The sequence below is a fragment of the Dama dama genome, chromosome 8, assembly GCF_033118175.1.
Source record: "Dama dama isolate Ldn47 chromosome 8, ASM3311817v1, whole genome shotgun sequence".
In the NCBI taxonomy this organism is placed as follows: Eukaryota; Metazoa; Chordata; class Mammalia; order Artiodactyla; family Cervidae; genus Dama; species Dama dama.
The window spans coordinates 42,373,043-42,395,566 of NC_083688.1; the positions used below are offsets into that span (position 1 = coordinate 42,373,043).

The 22,524-nt window shown below is 41.0% G+C and overlaps 1 protein-coding gene across 1 annotated transcript in view; it reads right to left on the minus strand.

Moving 5' to 3' along the window:
* Positions 1–465: 465 nt before the first annotated feature.
* CD28 (CD28 molecule) overlaps positions 466–22,524 on the minus strand; it is a 33,023-nt gene continuing 10,964 nt past the window's right edge. The window contains exons 2-4 of the mRNA XM_061148952.1: positions 9,163–9,516; positions 8,788–8,912; positions 466–2,762 (exon numbers count right to left, since the gene is read on the minus strand). Of these exons, the coding sequence (XP_061004935.1) occupies positions 2,634–2,762; positions 8,788–8,912; positions 9,163–9,516 (608 nt within the window). The 3' untranslated portion in view covers positions 466–2,633. The remainder of the gene's footprint in view (positions 2,763–8,787; positions 8,913–9,162; positions 9,517–22,524) is intronic.

Sequence of the window (22,524 nt, forward strand, 5' to 3'; positions counted from 1 at the left end):
TTTAAATAACAGATTTTCTCCAGATTCATCACCAAAAGTAAAACATACCTGCTCTACACAGTTAAAGCACAAATTTAAAAACAGGCATGTGGTAGTTCAGTAATTTTATCACTGAATGCAGGACATCATGTACACTTAGTCTCTTTAAATTGGCATGCTCATCCCCAAATAAGTGAGCTCACAATCAAAAATTATAGAAACACTATTAATTATAAGACTCTTACAAAAATAGCTGCAAAAGGCATTGTTTTCTTCATAACTGCCATATCTGAAACTGTAAAAGCCTTGCTCCAACCACTGTTTTTAAACCATTTCTTGGTTCATAGTAATAGTGAAAACGGACTTCCCTGTTAACATTTCTACTTTGGTTCTGTTCAGAGTGAGTAAGAAAAATCTAAAGTATGATTCATCTTCAGTAGACCTATTTTTCCCATCAGAAAATAAAACCATTTATTACCAAAGAGCAAATCTTTCCATTTTTTTATTTACTTTTTGTCATTGCCCTTTCAAAAAATTCTCTAGCTCTGTCCTTTTCTAATTCAATCTGATAACTTGGATTAAGGAACTCTGTTTGCCAAGAGCCTGGCAATGTGTAACATGTGTCACATAAATTCAACAGTTCTTCATCACCCAAGTACCACTAGGTTTGACCTTCTTTGAAATAATTAAATTCATGGAATGGAAACCCATCTTAAAATCAACAAAAGTACAATATCTTCTGTCTGGAATTATAAGATTTCTATTCTTCCACATGTTACCAAAAAAAGTTAGAGGAGACCTCTTTATATACATAAAAGTGGGAGGCAGAATGCTGTACATTTTTATTACAAGCTAAAGTATTTTGAAACAGGGAATGCAAGGGAGTTTAGAGGCTCTCAAATTTTGTAGCACCTCATCCCTGGGTAGTGGGTTTAAATTTGTGTTATAACAGTCTCTTCTTTCTCAGGTCATTGCCCAGCTTAATTTTTATACATAGGTTATCTACACGAGAATAATAATAGCTAACATATGTTAGGCATGGTACTACGTGCCAGGGACGAGCAGAAAAAAAAAAAAAAAAAAAAGACAAACTTGGGACATGCCCTCATGGAAATGATAGTATAGAAACAGACTTTTGTGCTCATTATCTTCATTTTATAGTTGGAGAATCAGAGCTTTAGAAAGGCAGTGACTCTCCTGAGGCCAACTAGCAATAGAACTTGAACCAGGTCTACCTGCCTCTAAAACCTAGACTTCTCCAACATCTGAGTGAATCAAAGCACTGAACAGATTATTATGGCAACAGTAAAGCTGTTCTTCAAGGTCCCCAGACATACTCCAGATGACCCAAACTGGAACCAGAAAAATATCCATAGTGTGTCCAGGGTCTGGCCTTGCGGTGTCTTCAGAACTTTGATGCTATCTCAAAAGCATCAAATATCTTTCCATGTCGAAGGACCTCCAGGGTAAACAGACGGCTGAACCACAGATTTCTGGAGCTCTGAGCCTTAAAGCCCAAAAATCCCAGAAAGGAGTTCTCATCATGACTCCTTCTGCCTGCTGTTTCTGGAAAACTCCCACCAAATGCTGGCCATCCCCTCAGCACGGCAAGAATTGTGTCATTCCCTTCTGTTCTCCCGCCTTCAGAAGCTTCTCAGGACTCATCCCTCCTGTTCTAATGGATGCTAACATCTTTCTTTCACAGTATCTTTACTTCTCTCTCTGAATGCTCCCTCTGCATCCCACTTTAGACTTCCATGCAGACAATAAAGAAACCAACTGTGTAGACCTAAAATACAGGAACAGAAGAGGCCCCTGTATGATTGGACTGAAATGAGCTGCTGAACAAATAGCCCTTCATAGTATTCAAATAATTTTTGACCTAAAGTGACCTTATTTCCTGACACATTCTTCCTTGGTATGGGAGGACTCCTTTATTCTTTCAAAATCATATTGTGAAGACTACATTGAGTTCCCATCATAGCGAGCAAGGAAAGCAAGTTGGTTTGCCTTCCATGACTCTGAAGAGAATCTCTTGGTCAAAATGACCAAATAGGGCCAGAATTCAAAAAGAGTATCTACATCTTTACAAACTAAAACAGAATTAAATAGGAACTAAGTGGCTCATTTCATGAGTGAGAGACAGTGTTTTAATGGTTTTAAAAATGTTTACGTCTCACCACTCCCTCCCCCTTTCTAACCTATCCCCACCTTAAATCCCCATTTCATCAAAGGGAGTGATTTCCTAACTTCTTCTCCATCGAAAAAGTCTTTCGAGATCACACTTCGCTTGACCACAACGTGCGGGTGAGTTAGAAAGGAGAGGAACTGGAGGCAGATTTCAAGGCTTAACAGAATCCACTCACTTTTGGTTTTCGACCCTAACCTCTCAATCCAGTCAATAAATACACGGTGAGTTTGAATTTGGACTGTGGCACTGTGAGATAGAGTCTGCCACAGTAATATTCCTTCACTTCATCTCAGATCTCAAAATGACGTTCTTCGGTCTAGTCATTCAAGAAAATTTGGCATCAGCGGCCTAACAGGAGGCCAAGGTGGCTGGCTGACGACAAGGCAGGCCTTTCCTATCCAGAGCAGTGGTGTTGAGCAGGTGAAGAGGGGCCAGCCAGCTTGCATCTGGATAGGCGTCCGTGTCAGGAGCGGTAGGCCGCGAAGTCCCGTGCTGGGGCATAGGGCTGGTAGTGCCTTCGGGTGGGCCCTGGCCTGCGGGGGGTCATGTTCATGTAGTCGCTCTGAAGCATCCTGTTTCTCTTAGTCTTCATCTGTGAAAAGAAGAAGTGTCATTGTGAAGGGTTCAGGACACAGACAGACGTGTCTGGGGAGGAGTTCTAAGATTTGGCAACAACCACTCAGAGCACGGCCAGTCAAATGAAGCCATGAATTCACTGAGCACCTTGGACTTGGATGGTTAATCCAACCCAACTACTTTGGACTCTTCCAAATTAACTTGAAAATTTTGAATCAAAGAAAGTATTTTAAAGAAAGTCACCCCTGTTACCCTCAATGCAGCCATTTGAACTGAATTCCAAAAGCATGTCTAATTAACATATCAACCTTTGATATGTGAGTATTCTTAAAGGTCCTTCCTCCTTTGAAAAGGTTAAGCATCCCTATGGCAATCTTCTTACATTAACCATTTGCTTAAAGAAGCCATTTTTCCCCATAATTAACCAGAGGACCTTCAGCCCTCCAGAGTCTGGAATGATCACAAATACATAACAGTGGAGTCCAAATTAATTGAGTGTTACATTCTGGGCAACTAGTTACATTCCTGTTCCTTTATGTGTATATACATTTCCATTAGGGCTTCCCTGGTGGCCAGATGGTAAAGAATCCACCTGCAATGTGGGAGACCTGGTTTCAATTCCTAGGTTTGCAAGATCCCCTGGAGGAGGGCATGGCAACCCACTCCATTAAAGACAATAGCATCATTCATCTCCATTCTTCAGACTCAGCTCCTCTGGATGAAGCTCTACCAGGGCTGAGGGGAATAGAGGTGACACTAACCCTGGAACAAGAGTTATATACACCATGAACCTTAGCAAAGTTTTGTCTGAGGGTTAAGAACATCTTTTCTGGATAAATGTGCTGGTAAAATTTACTTGTTTAATAAAAGACCCATAAAAATTCTAAAAATAGAAAGCCATCCAGATTTCTGGATTCAGAGTTCTCTAAAGTGAAAAAAAAAAAAAAAGTCTATTTCTCGGCATGTAGGCCTGATGCAAAAGTAAATATGTTGGACAGGAATGTCATGAATAAGTAAGCGAAAGACTGGCCTTATTTCCATGCACTCCTACCTGAGCCCTTCCCATCTTCTTTGTCAAAGGGTCATGAGTTAAGTGCTGAAGGTTGGCAAAACACTTGTTTTCAGGCCTCATCTTTTGAACTCTCAGTTGCATTCTAGATTATCCATCACTCTCTGCTTTCTGAAATGCTTCTGTTTTGCCTTCTGTGAGATGGTACCATCCAGGTTTCATCCTGCCTCTCTGGCCACTGCCTCCTTGCCACCTCTGCAAACTCATTCTTCCCTAATTAGACATTAAGTGTTAGAGTTCCTGACAGTCCTAGGCATTCTCCTCTACTCAGACTCTCTCCTAGGCAACTCCATCCACATTCACAGCTTCAGTTGTCACCTATACACCCAAATTTATATCTCTGGACTAGACCTCAAATGTGCTTTAAACTCAACATGTTCAACGGCATGAAGGCTGGTCTCTTCTAGCGTTTCTCATCCCAATGAGTAACACTATCCTACATATAGTTGCCCAAACCAGACCTCCTAAGACTCATTCTTGACACCTCCAGTTGCCTTATCCTCTGTCCCAGGGGACATCTGACAACACCTGAAGACATTCTGGGTTGTCACAACTAGGATGAGTGCTACTGGCCTCTAGTGGGTAGAGGCCAAGGATGCTGCTCAACATCCTACATTGTACAAGGCAGCTTCTGACAACAAAGTCTCATCCAGCTCAAAATGTCAGTAATGCCAAGACCAAGAAATCCTGATCTGAAGAGTCTGATCATGAAAAAGAAAGGAATGAAAAGGAAGCAATGGATATGAAATACATCATCAAGTCAGAATGAGTATTGTTAGACTGTTTGAGTCCTCCTTCTTGCTCATACTCAAAGATGACTGATGACCGGAGCCTGGGTGACCAGGAGGACAGTGTTCCATCTATAGGTATAAGGCAAGCAGATAGGTAAAGTAGATTTGAGAGTGGCTCTCAATTCAGTTTTGGTTATTTGGGATTTGAGATGATGGATGGATTATCTAGCTGGAAGTAAGAAGAGGACAGCATTAAACAGACATAATTGGGGGATTCATTCAGAGAGAGATAGCTATGGAAACCAAGTGTGTGAGGGAAGTTGCCCTTGAAACATCTTGGTTCTACATCCTTTCGATAAATAAAAGACTAGAGTCCTCTTGAGCACAGGGTTATGGCAGGGAAGGAGTGAGGCAAGGAACTGCCCTGAAATAAATGTGAAAGACAGCTGCTGATATCCTGGGAGGCAGGATAGTACTTACTCTAACTCTGAGGACTCCTCTTGCCAGACTTCTAAGGACAGTTTTTGCCTCTGGACCCTCAAATTAAACTATAACCAATTAGAAGGACCCCCATAATGAAGATGTCTTGATTCTGAAGTTCTCTGGATTGCACCAAAATTATGAAAAACCTGCTGCAGTCCGCTCCCATGCCTACCCTCTTGCTGTTATCAGATAGCAGATTTACTCATTTTCACCCTAACTGTAAATACAACAGTGGGATAGAAATGACACATGCATGGCTGGGAACAGTAAACAGAACCCACAGTGTCCATGAGCATGTAGCATATGTGTATATGTGTGCAGGGCACTCACTTTACATGTCTGGGTGACTAAGTCATTCAACCCTTCACTATTCACTGTCTGCCACAGACGTGTGATTTCAATTTCAGGACCACTCCTCCCTTTCTCTTCCTCCTACCCCAGCCTTACCCATTCATCTCTTGGAAGCAGCAGAAAGACACAGGCAAACATAAGACGATATATTTAAAAGACATGGTCTTCAAGAACCCACTGGAGGGACTTCCCTGGTGGCCCAGTGGTTAAGAATCCACCTTGCAATTCAGGGGATACAGGTCTGATCCCTGGTCAGAGACTGAAGATACCACATACTGCTGAACAAGTAAGCCCAGGTGCAGCAAGTACTGAAGCCCAAACTACAGATCCATGTGCCGCAAAGTAAGATCCCACAGGATGCAACCAAGACCCGTTGCAGCCAAATTAATTCATTATTAATAATTGATTTTTAAAAGCACACCCACTGGATTTAAAGACAGATACTACCTGTACACATATTCCCCACATTCCCCACAGTGTGATTTATAGAGGAGAAAACTGCGTTTTTTTAAATGTTCCTTTAGACTAAGAAGGAGAATGGGCTCACCAGCCCCACGGAGCAAATGGAGGTTGAGTGAGGGTAACAGGTGCTGGTCTGTGGCCGCTGGCAGAGGGGAGCTCATTGTTTACTCAGATGTCAGCCACAGGTCAAGAACTGAGATAGCATCTGCAGCTGCTCCCTAAAACCCACTCAGCCTAGAACTGCTTAAGGCAGTACATCACATGTCCTCAGGAAGTTCCGGAAAGCAGCAGCTTACACCAAGGCCCAGTGCAGGCCAGCCAAAAATAGGATCCTAGGAAAGCACCCCTGAAATGGCTAAACTCTAGGGATCCCTAATGACCTGCCTGCCTAGCTCAGTGAGGTGCTGTTTGCTTGAACAGCAAAGGGAAAAGACGAGCCCAGGTAAAAATCCTGTGTTATTCAATGAAATATACATATATGTTTATTTCATCCCCTTTTGGTCGGAGAGTACAAACAGCTATGTTTGAGATGCAAATAAAGGGCACTTCTTATTGAGTAACCTCATTAACCACAAGAAGCCACAGAAGAAGATAAGGTATACCAAGCACTGAGACTTCCCAATTTTCAGGGAGCTCATGAGACAGAAAGAGACCAGAATAAGTTTTCTCAAGACAAAGCAAGATGAACCTCACTAGGAGTTAGTGTTAGTCACTCAGTCCTGTCCGACTCTATGTAACCCCATGGACTGTAGCCCATCAGGTTCCTCTGTCCATGGAATTCTCCAGGCAAGAATACTGGACTGGGTAGCCATTCCCTTTTCCAGGGGATCCTCCTGACCCAGAGATCGAACCCGGGTCTCCCACATTGCAGGCAGATTCTTTATCATCTGAGCCACCAGGGAAGCCCTAGGAATTAGCAGTGCTGCCAAAGAAAAATGTATTGCATTATGATGTTTCCAAGTTGAAAATCTACTTTTTAAACTCATTAAAAATGAGAAGCTACTTTTGTCCCTTTGGGTAATTTGAGCTACTTAGTATATTAGTTATATAATATATAACTGTTATATATTATATTATAGTTATATAATATATAACTAATATGTAATTAGTTGTATACTTTATAACCTGGTTATAGTAACTGATACTCTAGTGCATGTTGACAATACATTTTAAATGGTGAGCAATACCCTTCTGGCCTCAAAAAGTTAAAACAGTTTCCAAAACTACTTTTCACAAAGGTAGGAAAGCACATTGACCTAGGTCAGCATGGTACAGGGGAGTACCTGTCCTGGAAATGTACCCCCAAAAGACACTGCACCTGGATTTTAATTAAGAAGTTGATATTCTAAGGGGATCAAATAAAAACAGGAACTGAGTTTCTAAATTATATTATTGACAAACTCCACAGAGGTTCAAAGATGTAAGATATCTTGGATGAAGATAGCAAGATCCACAAAGATGAAGGGACTCAACTAACATCAGAGGAAGAACTTGGGCAATATTTGACTGCATAAAAGGCCCCCTCAGGGCTGGGCAACTTGCAGAAGGCAAGGCAGGCAAATTCTCAAGATAATATCTGGTATAAAGGATTTCCAGGAACAAGCAGCCACTTTGCTGCTTACAGATCTTGTTGGAGGTACAGATCAGGCAACAGGCTGCCTGACAAATGTCCATCTGCCCCTTAGTCTCCCAAAATGGGAGAAGCATGCGGGAAACAAGGGAGAGACAAGCTTTGGCCATAGACCAACAACAGTTTAAAAGAATTGCAGGCTGGATTTATCCTGGGCGTGACTGTGAACCCAACTGCCCTCCCCCTCCACTCATGCCCTGCCCAGCACCAAGGCTATAGTAAATAAGATGGCTTCAACATGACATGTCTCCCAGAAATCACTGATTCATGTACAAATCAGATATATGGACTGTGCCTTCAAGAAGAGTATGGTGCTCCAGGCATACTCATTTAAATCCTTAGTTTGGCCTCTCTAGAGGTTATCAATTCATAAGTATTCTATAAACACTAAACTAAAAGTACTTAATACCAGATGGATGGTGAATATCAAGAGAAATAGTCTTTATCCTTGAGGAACATACATCTCTTGTTGAGGAAATGATTCATGCATGCATCTAACTTCTAGAAAAAGAAATTCAAAGACAATATGGAATGAGTGCCACCCCGTGTACATAAGAGCAGCAAGTGACTGAGTAAGAAAAAGGAAAGAAAATAAGGAGGTCCCTGATTCACAGTATATATGGTTATCAATATGTGTTCAAACCTAAGCCAAAACTTCAATGTTGAAGAAGGTAGAGAAAAGCACTGTAAGTTAATTGCATGAACAATTGCAAAAGTTCGTAAACTCCAATTCAGCAGTGAGAGCTCAGAAAAGTCTAACTCCCATTACAGTTTCATAATGACAGCACCATAGTTGGTCTCACAAAATTTAACTGCTTCAGAAGAGATAAAATATGACTCAGATAAACAGACCTAGTTTCTTTGCTAGGTTTGAATGTGTAATTTCAGTAGTCAAATTTCTCATGATTTTTGACCCTGAACAAAAATTGTTCATTGGCTTCAGTTGCTTAGATTCCCAAGTCACTTATGTTTTGATACATATTTTATATGTCATAATGACATTGCAAAATGGCAAGAAGAAAACTAACTTTCTACCTTAATTTGTCCCCCACCCTAATTTGTCTGTTTAGCTTCTTACTTGCCTAGACACCTAATCAATGGCTTCTGGAACATAAAATTCACATCAGATTTTTATTTCAGATAAAACTGAATAGTCTAGAAGAGAATGTAGCAGGGAAACCTACTCAAACCTAGCAGAGAAAAAGAAAATAATCACATGTTAAACAGAAAATAAGCCACATAGGCAAAATTCTTGAATATGTCTAATTGCTTATGCAATAGAAAAGTTACATGAAAGCAACGCTGCTTCTCTTACCCAGCAGTTAGAGAGAGCCACTGTTACTAGCAAGCTATAGAAAACTAGGACTCCGTTTACCACCACCAAGGCCCAAAATGGCTTAGAAGACTCAGGAGACCGGGGAGATGGACAAAGATGTTTCTCTGAAAAATAGAATAGAGTAGATTAAATGATATGGGAATGGCATTTGAGTACATTTCCTTACTTCTTCCCAGGGCAGAATGTGAGAGGAAACAAAATACGCAAAATATCACTAGCTTAACATGTGGAGACCTCCTCTCTGGTTTTCCTCTTTGGGAGTTAGCCAACCCCCACCACTGATCATGACCTAGTTCTCAAGACTGTGGTTGAAAACCGTTGCTCGAGAGCGGACATTGGCCGAGTGGTACTTACCTTTCACATGGATAATGGTGCCATTGCTCTTTTCATTGTCTATGTAAGGAGGAGGATACAGAACCTCAAGTTTGCAGAAATAAATATCCGTTTGGTTGACATACAGGTCCTGGAGGTAGAAGGTCACCGTTTCATTGCCTACTTTCACGGTGCAGTTGAATTCCTTATTTGTTGACTGAAGTGGATGGGAGTGGTTTCCATTCACAGCACAGACCTCCACGGCGCTATCCGCTCCCTTATAAAGGGATGCCCGGAACTCCTTTGAGAAGAGGTTGTATGTGTACTTGCAGCTGAGGTTGACCTCATTGTCATTTACCACAAGCATGGGCGACTGCTTCACCAAAATTTTGTTTTCTGGAGGGGGAGAAAATCATTTGCTTAAAAAAAAGAGTATAAAGACTTTAAAAAGATGGAGAGAGAGATGGGGGGTGGGAGGAGAGACAGAAGGGGAGAAGAAAGCACTGATAGTTTGGACTTCATCCTAAATTCTTTTTGTTTGTCACTAGCTTGCTTCATGGGCTTCTCCGGTGGCTTAGTGGTAAAGAACGCACTTACCAACACAGGAGATGCAGGTTTGATCCCTGGGTCGGGAAGATCCCCTGGAGAAAGAAATGTCAACCCACTCCACTTTTCTTGCCTGGGAAATCCCAGAGACAGAGCACCCTGGCAGGCTACAGTCCATGGGGTTGAAAAAGAGTCAGACATGACTTAGTGAAGAAACAACAGCTTGCTTCATAAGTTGCTTCCTCTCTTTAGTCTCAAATTTTTTAATCCATTGTGACTGCTGAGCAAGATAAATATTCTAGGTTTATTAACTTTCTGTAAGTGAAAAATGGGTGAGAAATGGGATCTTAAGGTTATTCAAAAATTAATATAGGTAACATACATAACTAGTATTAATAATTAATAATAGTATATTTGTGTGATTTCTTAGATTTCGAAGTGCTTTTCAATATAACATCTCACTTTTCTCTTCCTCCAGTTCCATAAGGAAGGAGGGCACGTATCATAAGATGAAACTGAGAACCAGGGCTACTTTGTAGTAGAATTGGGACTTAAAGACTAGATCTGACTCTAACAAACCATGCTAACCCTCTAATTTGTAGGTAATTAAAATAATGGAACACACACAGAAAAAAGAATATAAGGACTTTTTTTTTCCCTGAAATCAAGATATGTTAAAACAAACAGATCTCCAGCAAAGACTTTCTCTTGGCAGACAAAGACACAGGAGCTCTTTGGGAGGTAATTACACTGAATGTGTACATTTTGATATTATTTTCATTCTCCTTTGAATGGAACAGTGGAGTAAGTTGGAAGGCACTTGGAAAGCAGAAAGTGGCCTTCTGTTGGTATTGAACACCACAGCTATGCATTTGGAATTTTTGAATCTACGCTGAGATTTCTAACATGTTAATCATGCTTAATTGTATTAATTTCCTAATCAAGTGGTTTACTTGAAAGTGGCTTTCAACACCTGACATAGATAAACAAGTAGATTTGTATTGATATTTTAAGCTATGATTCATCCTTTGATGAAGGAATTTAAGTGTTTTGAAACATTTTTATTTTATTGTCCATTCCAAGAATAGGATAAAGAGGTAACAAAAATGTTACCCAACAAATTTATCCTCCATAGCAAATTCTGAAGGCAACCTTCCAAGACACTTGCATATTTATTTCTTTAAATCACAGAAGATGGAAGAAGCCCAAGAGGCCCACAGGAGTTATTTCTCTAGTCTGTCTTCTACCTTTATATTATCCTCAGTAAATGATCAGAAAATTTGGAGACCACCTAGTTCAGTCTCTTCACTTTTAAGCAAAGAACATGAAATCTGCATAAGGGAAGAAAGCATATCTATTCTATCTTGTTTTTTCCCCACTATATCCCCATTCTCTAGCACATGACATTACATTTCCTTTTTCGGTAGTGACTATATGAGCCCTAGAAACTTTGGATGATCTACCTAATATCACTGAGCAGATGGTGAGCAAAGTGAAGACTAAATCTCAAGTAAATTACAGTCACTTGAAAAATAGGTCACTGAAGCACTGAGAGTCAACTTTGCAACCATGACTTTCCAAAATTATCTGAAACAATAAATCACTTGGTGTATTTGATTCAAAATTCAATACAAAAAAACTTTTTTTTTCTATTGCTTTGAGGTATACTAACAATTGTCTACCTATTTGCATTTTTTGAAAAGGGTTATTTGAAGCAATACACCCACATATCCATACTGAAGGGTCAATAAAATAATCTCTTAAAAATGAAATTTACAGTTGAAACTGGATTTGAATCCATGTACTCAAGTATTTTGTTTCTGCTTTGGGGAAAACAAAGCTGCATAGATCACTAATAGATTTTCATCTCCTGCATGTGCCTGCATGCTCAGTCATGGCTGACTTTTCGCGACCCCCATGAACTATATAGCCAACCAGGCTCCTCTGTCCATGAAATTTTCCAGGCAATAATAATGGAGTAGGCTGCCATTTCCTACTCCCAGAGGTCTTCCCAACCCAGGGATTGAACCTGCATCTCCTGCATTGGCAGATGGATTCTTTACCACTGTGCCACTACATAGTTCTCAACCCTAGTTGTACATCAAGAACCTGTCCCTGGGGATGTCGCAGGGAGAAGTGGTTGAGGATCTGCTGTGCAATGCAGGGGACTCTGGTTCGATCCCTGGTTGGGGAACTAAGATCCCACATGCTGAGGAACAACTAAACCCAAGTGCCCCGAAGCCTACATGCCACCACCAAAGAGTCCATGAGCAGCAAGGAAAGATCTTCCATGATGCATGGAAGATCTCGCCTGCCCAACTAAGACCCAACACAGCCAAATAAACAAATAAATAAAATTTGTCACAAAAGAAGAAGAACATGTGCCTGGCTCCCACTCAGAAATTCTAATTCAATTGGTTAATGTTGGTGGGGGACGGATTGATTCTTTTCATTTTTTATTTTTTATAACTTATTAAGATATAATTCAGCTCCCCTGATAGTTCAGTTGGTAAAGAATCCACCTGTAATGCAGGAGACCCTGATTCAATTCCTGGGTCAGGAAGATCCACTGGAGAAGGAATAGGCTACCCACTCCAGTATTCTTGGACTCCCTTGTGGCTCAGCTGGTAAAGAATCTGCTTGCAATGCAGGAGACATGGGTTTGATCTCTGGGTTGGGAAGATCCCCTAGAGAAGGGAAAGACTATCCACTCCAGTATTCTGGCCTTGAGAATTCCATGGACTACAATCTATGGGGTTGAAAAGAGTCAGACATGACTGAACGAATTTCACGTTCAAAATACAGTTCATATACCATAAAACTCACCATTTTTAAAAGTTCACCCTTTTAAGCATACAATTCAATGACTTTTTATTACAGTCACAAAGTTGTGAATGGATCATCACTATCTGATTCCAAAATACTTCATTATCCCCAAAAAATCTTATACCCATTAGCCTCCCCTCTGCATTCCTTTTTTCCAGTCCTTGGCAATCACTAATCTATTTTCTATCTCTATGGTTTACCTATTCTGGAATCTCATATAAATGGGATCATACAGTATGTGTTCTTTTGTGCCTAGCTTCTTTCACTTAACATGTTTTCAAGGTTGATCTACACTGTACCATGTATCAGAACTTCATTCCTTTTCATGGCCAAATGATATCCCACTGTATGGATATACCACATTTTGTTTTTTCATTGATCAATTGTTTCCACTAGTTAGCTATCTTTTATAAGGCTGCTATGAACATGTGCAAGTTTTTGTGTGGATGAACATTTACCATTCTCTTGGGTGTATGCCAGGAGTGGAACTGATGGTCATTATGGAAACTCTATATTTAACTTGTTGAGGAACTGCCAAAATGTTTTCTAAAGCAACTGCACCATTTTACATCCCCACCAGCAGCGTATAAGGGTTCCAATTTCTCCACATGCTTGCCAACACTTGTTGCTGTCCATCTTTTTTTTTACTATAGCCATCTTAGAGTTGTGAAGTGGTATTTCTTTATGGTTTGATTTGCATTTCCCTGATGACTAATGATGCTGAGCATTTTTTCATGTACTTGTTAGCCAGCTGTATATCCTTTTTAGAGAAATGTCTATTCAGATCATTTGCCCGTTTACCTGAATTATCTTGTTAGTATCAAGTTGTTGAAGTTTTTTACACATTTTTGATACATGTGCCTTTATCAAGATATGTGGTTTGCAAATATTTTCTCCTGATTCTGTGTCTTTGGTATTAGTTTAATAATTCCCCCAGGTGATTCTAATATTCAGTCAGGATTGAAAACCGCTATAGCCTAACAGAGTTCTCAAGCTGACAGCACATTAGTCACCTAGGAGCTTAAGAAACTCTTGATTCTTGGGCCAATTAAATCAGAATCTTTGGGTATAGGACCCAGACCTCAGTATATTTTAAATTTCTCAGGAGATTCTAATGTGCAGTCAAGTTGAAGAACCAGTGGCTTAAAGGTTGAAACTCATTTCTTACCCTCAATTCATAGGCTTCCACAAGCTTTTCCAACCTCAATTCCTCAAACCAAAACCCTCCAGTTAACCAGATCACTTAAGATACCTTCCCAGGACACGCTGTGAGGACCTCTCTGTGTACTTTGCTCAGTGACTCCTTGGCCTCCAGCGTCTCTCCTTTCTTAGGTCTCAAAACTATTACTCTCTGTTCTACATTTTGAATACCTCTTGTTTCAGAGGCTTCCAGTTGTTTAGCTGGAAGTTGTTTAGTTGTTGATCTGCATGTATTTTCTCTACACCCCTAGTTTGCAAGTCTCCTTTGAGCAAAGACAAGAGGTTACACTTTTTTGTATAATACTGTCTGAATAAGGGAGTCTCATTAAATAACTGACAAGTGAAAGATGGTGATAAGACTGTACCGTTCTTAGCAGCTAACTCTGCCTAGCATCTCTAAGTCCTTATTCAAAATCTGTCTCAATAGCAACTTTAACTTCATTTATTATTCACCATAACAAATACTCTCTAAAAGCACTGAGAAGTTAACATGTAAAGACTCCAAAAGTTCAGCTTGTCTTGATAGGAAAATCCAACTCATCTTTTGTTTTATCTTCCATGGCCTTTTTCTTTGCTTACTTAGAAAGAATCACTGGGTTGGTTCTGACTGGAAGAATCAACCCAGCAAGAAATGCTAGATGCCACTCCTTTTCAGGTTAGGTATCTGTATTTCTGCCTATTGAGGACACCAGGAAGTGTGTTTCTGTGACTAATTACTTGAATTTTGTTCTAATGAGCATTCAAATTCTTTCTGATATCCCTTTGAAAGCTGATGTAAGAAAAAAAGAAAAACATGAGAATAGAATTTCTTTGCAGAGATTTTTAAAAAGGAGGGTGCAGAGGCGGGTGCATGGGCAAGAAAACTGAGTAAGGCTAAAGAGAAATCCTGGATCATCTCTCAGTTTGGCTTCCTCCTCCCAGCACCCACAGTGGCATGGAAAGCGAAGGAGGAAGAGGAGCTCAAGCATCTACACTCCAGGAGGTCGCTTGGTGCATCTTGAGAACTCAGGCATGACACCCTTCCACGATGCACTAGGAGAGAGAAACCAATTTCCCAAAGGGAAGCAGGGCTCAGCTTCTGTCTTTGGGCAGCTCAGAATCTGGTGGGGAAGAAAGATACATAAACAGACTGCTCCTTTTTCTTTTTTTAATTGGAGGATAATTGCTTTACAATGTTGTGTTGGTTTCCACCATACAACAATGTGAATCAGCGCTAAGGACACATATATCTCCTTCCTCTTGAGCCTCCTTCTCACTCCACCTCCACCCTGCTCCTCTAGGTCATCACAGAGCACAAAGCTGAGCTCCCTGTGCTGCATAGCAGCTTCCCTCTAGCTGCTGTATTTTGCACATGGTAGAGTGTATATGTCAATACTACTCTCAATTGGGCCCACCCTCTCTTTGCCCCACTCTGTCCACAAGTCCCTTCTCTATGAACCGACAGCTACTCTAAAAACAGCGGCACAGTGATCTGCATTAGTGGGGGCAGCTAAAGATTAGAGGGAACCAGCTAAAGATTTCCGGAGGAGGTGACTGCTGACCTGAGTCTTCTAAGGATTATGCATATGTTGATTCAGCACATTTTTATTAAGTAAAAGTTTCCTAGCTGAGCCTTTGTTTTAGGGGGTGTGGGTGAGGTAGGGGACTGTAGGAAAGATATAGACAAAGAGAAAAATACCGAGTATGGCAGCTGTTGGGAATTGCTACTACCTCCATTTGCTGGACCTGAGTTGTTAAAGACAAGATTGGCAAAGTGAGCGCAGTTCACAGCTTGGGCTCTCTCCTGCAGATAATGAGGGCCTACTGAAGGAGTTTAAGCAGAAGAGTCATACATACGAGTTTTCATTTTATGTAGATCCCCATAGCATAAATGTGGAAGGTAAATTTAAAGAGAACAAGAGTGAAAATATGGAGACCAGTTAGGATGCAATTGCAGTAGTCTAGGCAAGAGATGATAAGGGCCTGAACTATGGTTACAAAGAAGTGGATGAACTCAAGAAATACTTACAGGCTAAAATTGGCAGAACTCAGCATGGGCTTAGATGTGGTGAGTGAGGGAGTTATAAATACTGTCCTCAGACCACACAGACCAACCAGTAAGTAACCCCGTTTTCCTTTTGCCTATGTCTTCATTCATTACATGACCAGAATAGACAGCTCAGAAACTGAGGTGGGCTTTGGACGTCTGGGCTCTGAGGAAGACATTCTTCCAGCCTAGGGGATCATTGCAAAGAAAAAGCAAATGACCTCAAAGCTTCCCAGGCCCACAGTCAACTCCGTGGGGCTTAGTCAGCATTTGCTCTTTTTCAGAAGGGAGAAGCAGTGGTCATCCTTTGCTTTCCTTCACAAAGCATAATACAATGAGAGAACTGAAAGATTTTCTTTCCGTTGATCATGAAACCTCTAATTCAGACCTCAGCAGTGTTATTACTGATCAATCAGATTTCTCCTGAGCCCACTCTCCTCCAGTACTACTTAGGGAAGAGCAATCCAAGATCCTAGTATTTAGGCTGGCTGTTACTGTCAGTATTCTCCTGGCTGATGGCTTATCCAGCAATTGAGCAAGGGAAGGAAAAGTACCTTCTTGCATGACCCTTTGTACCAATATTTTGTTGAGAAAAAGCTCAAAAAATATTGGTTAAATGGCCATTTGAGGGAAAAGAGATGTCCAATTTATCTATCAAGGTTTACTTTCCTCTCTCTTCCATATCAGCACAGATCTTTTTAAAATTAGCAGCTATGCTTGAAGTAGTTCATTTAATATGTGCTAGTGTGGACAACAGCCTCCCAGTTTAAGATTCAGGTTGAATTCATTCTGGCCAACAGAACCTCTTGTTTTTCAACATGTATAGCCTTATAGTACTTGGTCCCACCTTGGTTCATTTATGTCCATCATTCAGAGAAACCTAAGTGACAAACCAGTTCATAAGGACTTCAAAATCTACATCTGCTTTAGAGAAACACTAAAGGAAGGAGATTACTTTTGGTGGCAGAAAAAGATAATCAGTTGTTCTAAGTGATATTGAATATATGTCATCACTATGACTTCCCATAGACACAATAATTCTGATTCCTCTTACTTTTTTCTTAAAATGAGGCATGTGTAAAAAATGCACACCACTTACTCTGTGATACTAAAGTAATAACATGGATCCATCGAAGCAACCAAAAACCAGAACCCCAAATGACATTTGGATTTGATACACATTTTGATTCCCTGAGTTTTAGGGATTCCACAGTACTTCAAATAATTTAGGACATATCATAAAATTCAAGGACCTATCTAGACTCAAAAGAAGAAACCAGAGAAATATTTAGCTTCCCCATACTATGTTCTGTTTGATTCCTTTTTGCTTTCCAGTTAGTGCTAGAAGTGGAAAGCATCCTTCTCAGGTTAATTTTTTCTTAGCAGACCCACCCCTTTCCCTAGAAATAGTTGGTTTTCCATCTTGTGAGTAGTTAGTCTACCTAGGTCAAACCTACTAGATTAAAAGAGAGACATTGTCAATCCATCAGTTGTATTGGCTTCTGATCTCAAAAGATTGGCTTGACTGACATGTCTCTAATTGAACTGGCAAGTTGTTTTGATGATGAATTTAGTGCTTTGCTTTTCAAAGCTTTTCCTAGCAGCTAACCCAGCTAAAGGTGTGGAGACAGGAAGCAGTAACCTCAAACCTCTTTCCCTCACAACTCCTCCTTGACAACAGGCAACATGAAGAGTAAGCCGGGAGGTGAGAAGGTACTTATCTGCTGCTTGTGAGCAAGGCAGTGAGAACTGAAAGATTTCCCACAGATAATCTGTGAATATGTGATACAGTTGACTTCTGGAAAATTGAAAGTTGCTTGTGCTTCCATGAGAAAGAGGGGAAGGGAGCTTGGTTACCAAAAACAAACAAAACAAAACTTTCCCTTTTGGCCTATTGTAAATGGGCCAATTACTATAAAAATAAACAATGCTCTGAACAGGTGGAGTGGATAACCATCTTTAAGGTGTGGTTCCAAACACCAGGGAAGGAACCCTGACCCTAAAAGGACACTCCCCACCTGTTCAGTTAATGCTTTGATTGCAAAATAAAGTGAAACCTAAAATGCAGTGTGGGAAACACATTGACAAATGAGCACCTAGGGTCTATATTGATAGAGCTACAAAGTGCTTTCTCCTATTTTATCTCAAATGAGCTCCACATTAACCTGTGAAATAAATAAATAGGACAGTCATCTTTACACCCATTTCACAGATGAGGAGCAGGTGCAGAAGGTCTAATTCTTCCCCAAGGTTCCCGGACAAGTATGTGACCCTTAGGACTTGGCTCATGCCTCATGACTTCTAGTGGGTTTTTTTTTGTTCGTTTGTTTGTTTTTTTAATTGAAGGATAATTGCTTTACAGAATTTTCTGGTTTTCTGTCATACATCAACAAGAATCAGCTATAGGATTCTTGTCAGCTATAGGAGCCGTGTCCCCTCCCTCCCAAACCTCCCTCCCACCTCCCTCCCCATCCCACACTTCAGCCTGTCACAGAGCCCCTGTTTGAGTTTCCTGACTCCTACAGTGAATTCCCATTGGCAATCTACTTTACATATGGTATTGTGAATTTCCACGTTCTTTTCCCTCTGCCAGTTTGCATCAAAATTTCAACATAATTTCAGAGATTGTTTGTGCTGCTGCTGCTGCTGCTAAGTCGCTTCAGTCGTGTCCGACTCTGTGCGACCCCATAGACGGCAGCCCACCAGGCTCCGCCGTCCCTGGGATTCTCCAAACAAGAACTCTGGAGTGGGTTGCCATTTCCTTCCCTGTGATTGTTTCTAGACCTTCTCTCAACTTCTTTAAAGTTGGACCTGATAGTTGGATGGCACATAAGTGAGCATTAGGGAGGAGAATACTGTTGAATAGAGGAGTCGGTGGAGTGGGAAGAGGACAGGACCAAGATAAATTTCATTTTCTACCCCATTTTCCTGGAGCACCATCCTACAAAAACTGCTCCGCTGGAAGGAAAGTTGGAGGTGATCTCAGTCAATCCTTTATTTTACAGAAGAGGCAACTGGAAACCGAAGAAGGAAATGGCTTTCTAAACAAGGCCACACAAATTCTAGAAGAGCTAAGATATAATTTACGTGTTCATGATTCTAGGAGTAATGTATTAAATCATGAATGAATAGAAAACCAATTTCGTACATTTAGCAAGATGGACTTGATTTCATGGTCATATTTAGAAAAATCTGTCACTAAACTCACTTTGTCTCTACACAAAAGGTCTTGCTTACAATGTCAGAGACTTCCTAAAGGTCATAGATAGAGCCCAGATAAGGCCTACAGACAGGATTGTCACTGAAATGTCTCTTATCATTATTTCAGATCCACAAGTGATAATTATACCATTGAAACAATTCCATTTCAGCTTGCCCAAATGTCCAAGAGAGTTTGAACACGAACGTTAGTCAATACACAAAGTCACTTTCAGTCTATACTTCTCTGGGCAAATCCTAACTTCAGGGCCTTTGTGAATTACACTTATTTGTCATGTTTAATTTACAATATTCCATCTTTCCTTTTCTTTACTGTAGCACCAAAGAGAAATCCAATGGCATGCAGAAGCTGGTGAACCAAAATGGAATAGACAGAACTTACGACTGAAGGCTGTATTCCTTAACTGAAGTTAAAGAAGCACTAAAGAAGATAGAATACATGTTGGGTTTTTTCTTTTTTGGTCATTTGTAAAGAGTGCATTCTTCTCACTGTTTTTGTTGTTGCTGCTGTATAAATGCTTCACAATGTTGTGTTAATTTCTGCTGCACAACAAACCACATCAGCTACATGTATACATATATTCCCTCCCTCTGAGCCTCCCTATCGCCCAGCCTCCCCTCCTCACCCCCACCCCCGCAATCCCACCCCTATAGGTCATCAAAGAGCACCGAGCTGAGGTCCCTGTGCTATCCGGCATACATGTTTCTTTACCAACATCATTTTTCTTCAGAACTTCTTAAGAACTTCACTGGGGTCCATCTCTGTCAGGAAGATCCGCTGAAGAAGGAAATGGCAATCTACTTCAATATTCTTGCCTGGAAAATCCCATGGACAGAGGAGCCTGGTGGGCTATATAGTCCATGGGGTGACAAAGAGTCAGACACGACTGAGCAACTAATACTTTTTTCCTGAACATCACAATCAGAGCTTCTTCTGCCATTTAACAATCAGGTTGTTAAGATCCTAATCACCTTGCTTCCTTTTTAAAAATTCTAACTGAACAGAACTTAGCATGTTAGGAGGGAACCAAAAAAAAAAAAATGAAATCCTTCTCTTCTGAACCATCTTGCCCTGCGATGTTTGTGAACATAGTGTGAAGGTGACGCTGGTTCCCCTGGCACAGAACACCTCCCCCTGACCACAGAGCTGGTGAAGTTACCGTAACTTTCCTCTGAGCACATTTCCTGTTCACGCCTGGGATACCCTTCCACATGTGGCATCTGACCACTGACTCCTTTTTCAGGCTCCACAAGGGGCAGGTGGCCCACAGGCCAGCCCAGGGTTTGCTCAGGAATTTAGAGGACAGACTGTGCTGCCTTGGAGGTCAGGGACACCCAGACATCGGAGGCTCTGGTAATTCTAGTTGGTGGCTTGGCTTCACACAGATGTGAGAAAGAACACGCAACATTCAGACTACAGCATCTCTCACCATCCTTTTCAGTGAAAACAAAGAGAAAAACAAAGCTGTCAAACTCTGAAAGGCTCCAGACTCTCTGAAATCCATGTTAAAACAGGGAAATTTAAAAAAAGGGTAATTCACATGATGTTTTCAAAATAACTTTGATGTCATTTCATCTAGTTTTCTATTGATTGTCATCTTGAAACTCTTCTCATTTTCATAAGGAATAAATATTGATGGGAAGCCCCTCCCAAAAAGGGCTTTGAAAAAGCATAGTCCATGTATGTATACTTTGTCTCATTCAGAAAACAGCACACTCAAAACTGGGCAATCAGAGGTGAGTTATTTATAATAATAATAGAAGAAAACTGTTGGCAAAGGTTTGGAAGCACAAGATATAGTATCACTTTGGCCAAAACGTTCATTAGGGTTTTTCTGTAACAGCTTACGGGAAAACCCAAATGAACTTTTTGGCCAACCCAATCCTAGAACCCGTAGCTAAAAGCGGCAGAGTTATAACCACCCCCAGATCTAAAGGTACAAGGGAAGGGCAAGGTTCCCAGAATCAGAAGGAAAAGAGAGTCATGTAAAGGAGACCACCGTGACAGAAGCAATGAATTCTGTAGGGAAAAACAGTCAAGCCAAGCAACCAGCCCTCCCCAGGACGTGTAAGCACAACTGTAAGTTATATATGTGCATTAAGTCTTACCAAGAGCAAATGTGACTTTCAAACAAAACCTAAAGAGACTGTAGTTCAAACAAGTACATATGATAATAGAAACAGAAATAGAAGCTTCTATTGGCCCTCACCAGTCTAAGCACCACCTTCAGCCTTGATCTGTGTTTTCACACAGCCAGACACTGTACTGCAGAGGACAATCGACCTTGGCCTTTTAAAAACTTGCTGTACTCCAGGCAATTGTCAGAAAGTAACTCAGAGTTCAGATAGGGACAAAAAGTCCCATCCAAGCACCTAGATCTAAGGCACTAATTCTTGAGAGAGAAAAGTTATCAATACGATCAACAAATACTTTCTGAAAAGAAATTTTGATGTGTCAGAAAATTACTCTTTGGTATTCCAACTTCTACCTTGACAATGTCAAGCTTTCACTCAGCGAATAAGTAATGGGGCCTACTGTACTAGGTTTCTGGGAGATGGGAAGATGTAAAAGATGCAGTCTCTTCCTTCTAGGAGAGATCCTAAGGCAGGTTGACAACTAGCTATGCTCCAAGGCCAGATACAGTGTGTGAGGCCTGTAGAGGGTCACTGACAGTTGTGCGGGAAGAGTCTGCTTTTGTGAAGACAGGGCTTTAACTGGGCCATGAACTTCTGGGCAAATTTAGACAGGCTAAGGTGAAGGAAATGCCTTTTAGTGTAAGGATTTATTGGGGATCAGCTGAACATTGTATCTACATAGAAGGAAAGTAAGTGAAGATCCCTGATGCCTCATGGTGAGCTTTTGATGCCAAGAAAAAGGCACATGGACTTTACTAGAAAGCAAAGGGAGACATTGAAAACACCTGAACTGAGACTAAGGTAGTAAGTGCTGCTTTAGCAGGGAGTGCTTTAGCTAGGAGTGAGGGTGGGGCTGAGGCAGAGACAGGTAAGAGCTGAGCCAACAGCATCACTGTGAGCTCCTGGGGTCTGAGGCTCAGAGGTAGCAGCTGAGATAGAAGGGGTGGGTGAGGTGTTGGTGCTGGGATATGCTTGGTGCTGGTGAGCAGGAATCAAAATGACGTGTAGCTCATGGACTAGAGGAGAGACCAGTGACAAAATTAGCTAAATGAAGAGAGGAAATTTGTTTGGAAAAAAGTTGTTGGGTTTTAACGTATGTTGTGTTTGAAGGGCAGGTAAGGCATCCTAGAGGAAAAGTCCAGGAGTTTGACGAGTTGGACTAGAGCTCAAGAAAATCAGAGATAGGCACATACATTGAAATGTCATCTATATTAGGGTAATAGTTATTATTAAACCTGATTAAAAAAAAACACTTCCTGTACCATAATCCATCCCTACCATTCAGAGACACTATCCAGCCTACATACAAAGCAACAGAAACTTGAGTGGTGGGACTCTTCTGGCAGTCCAGTGGTTAAGACTTCACCTTCCAATGCAAGGGGGTGTGGGTTCAATCCCTGGTTGGAATGCTAAAATCCCACATGCCTCTCCGCCAAAAATCCAAAATGCAA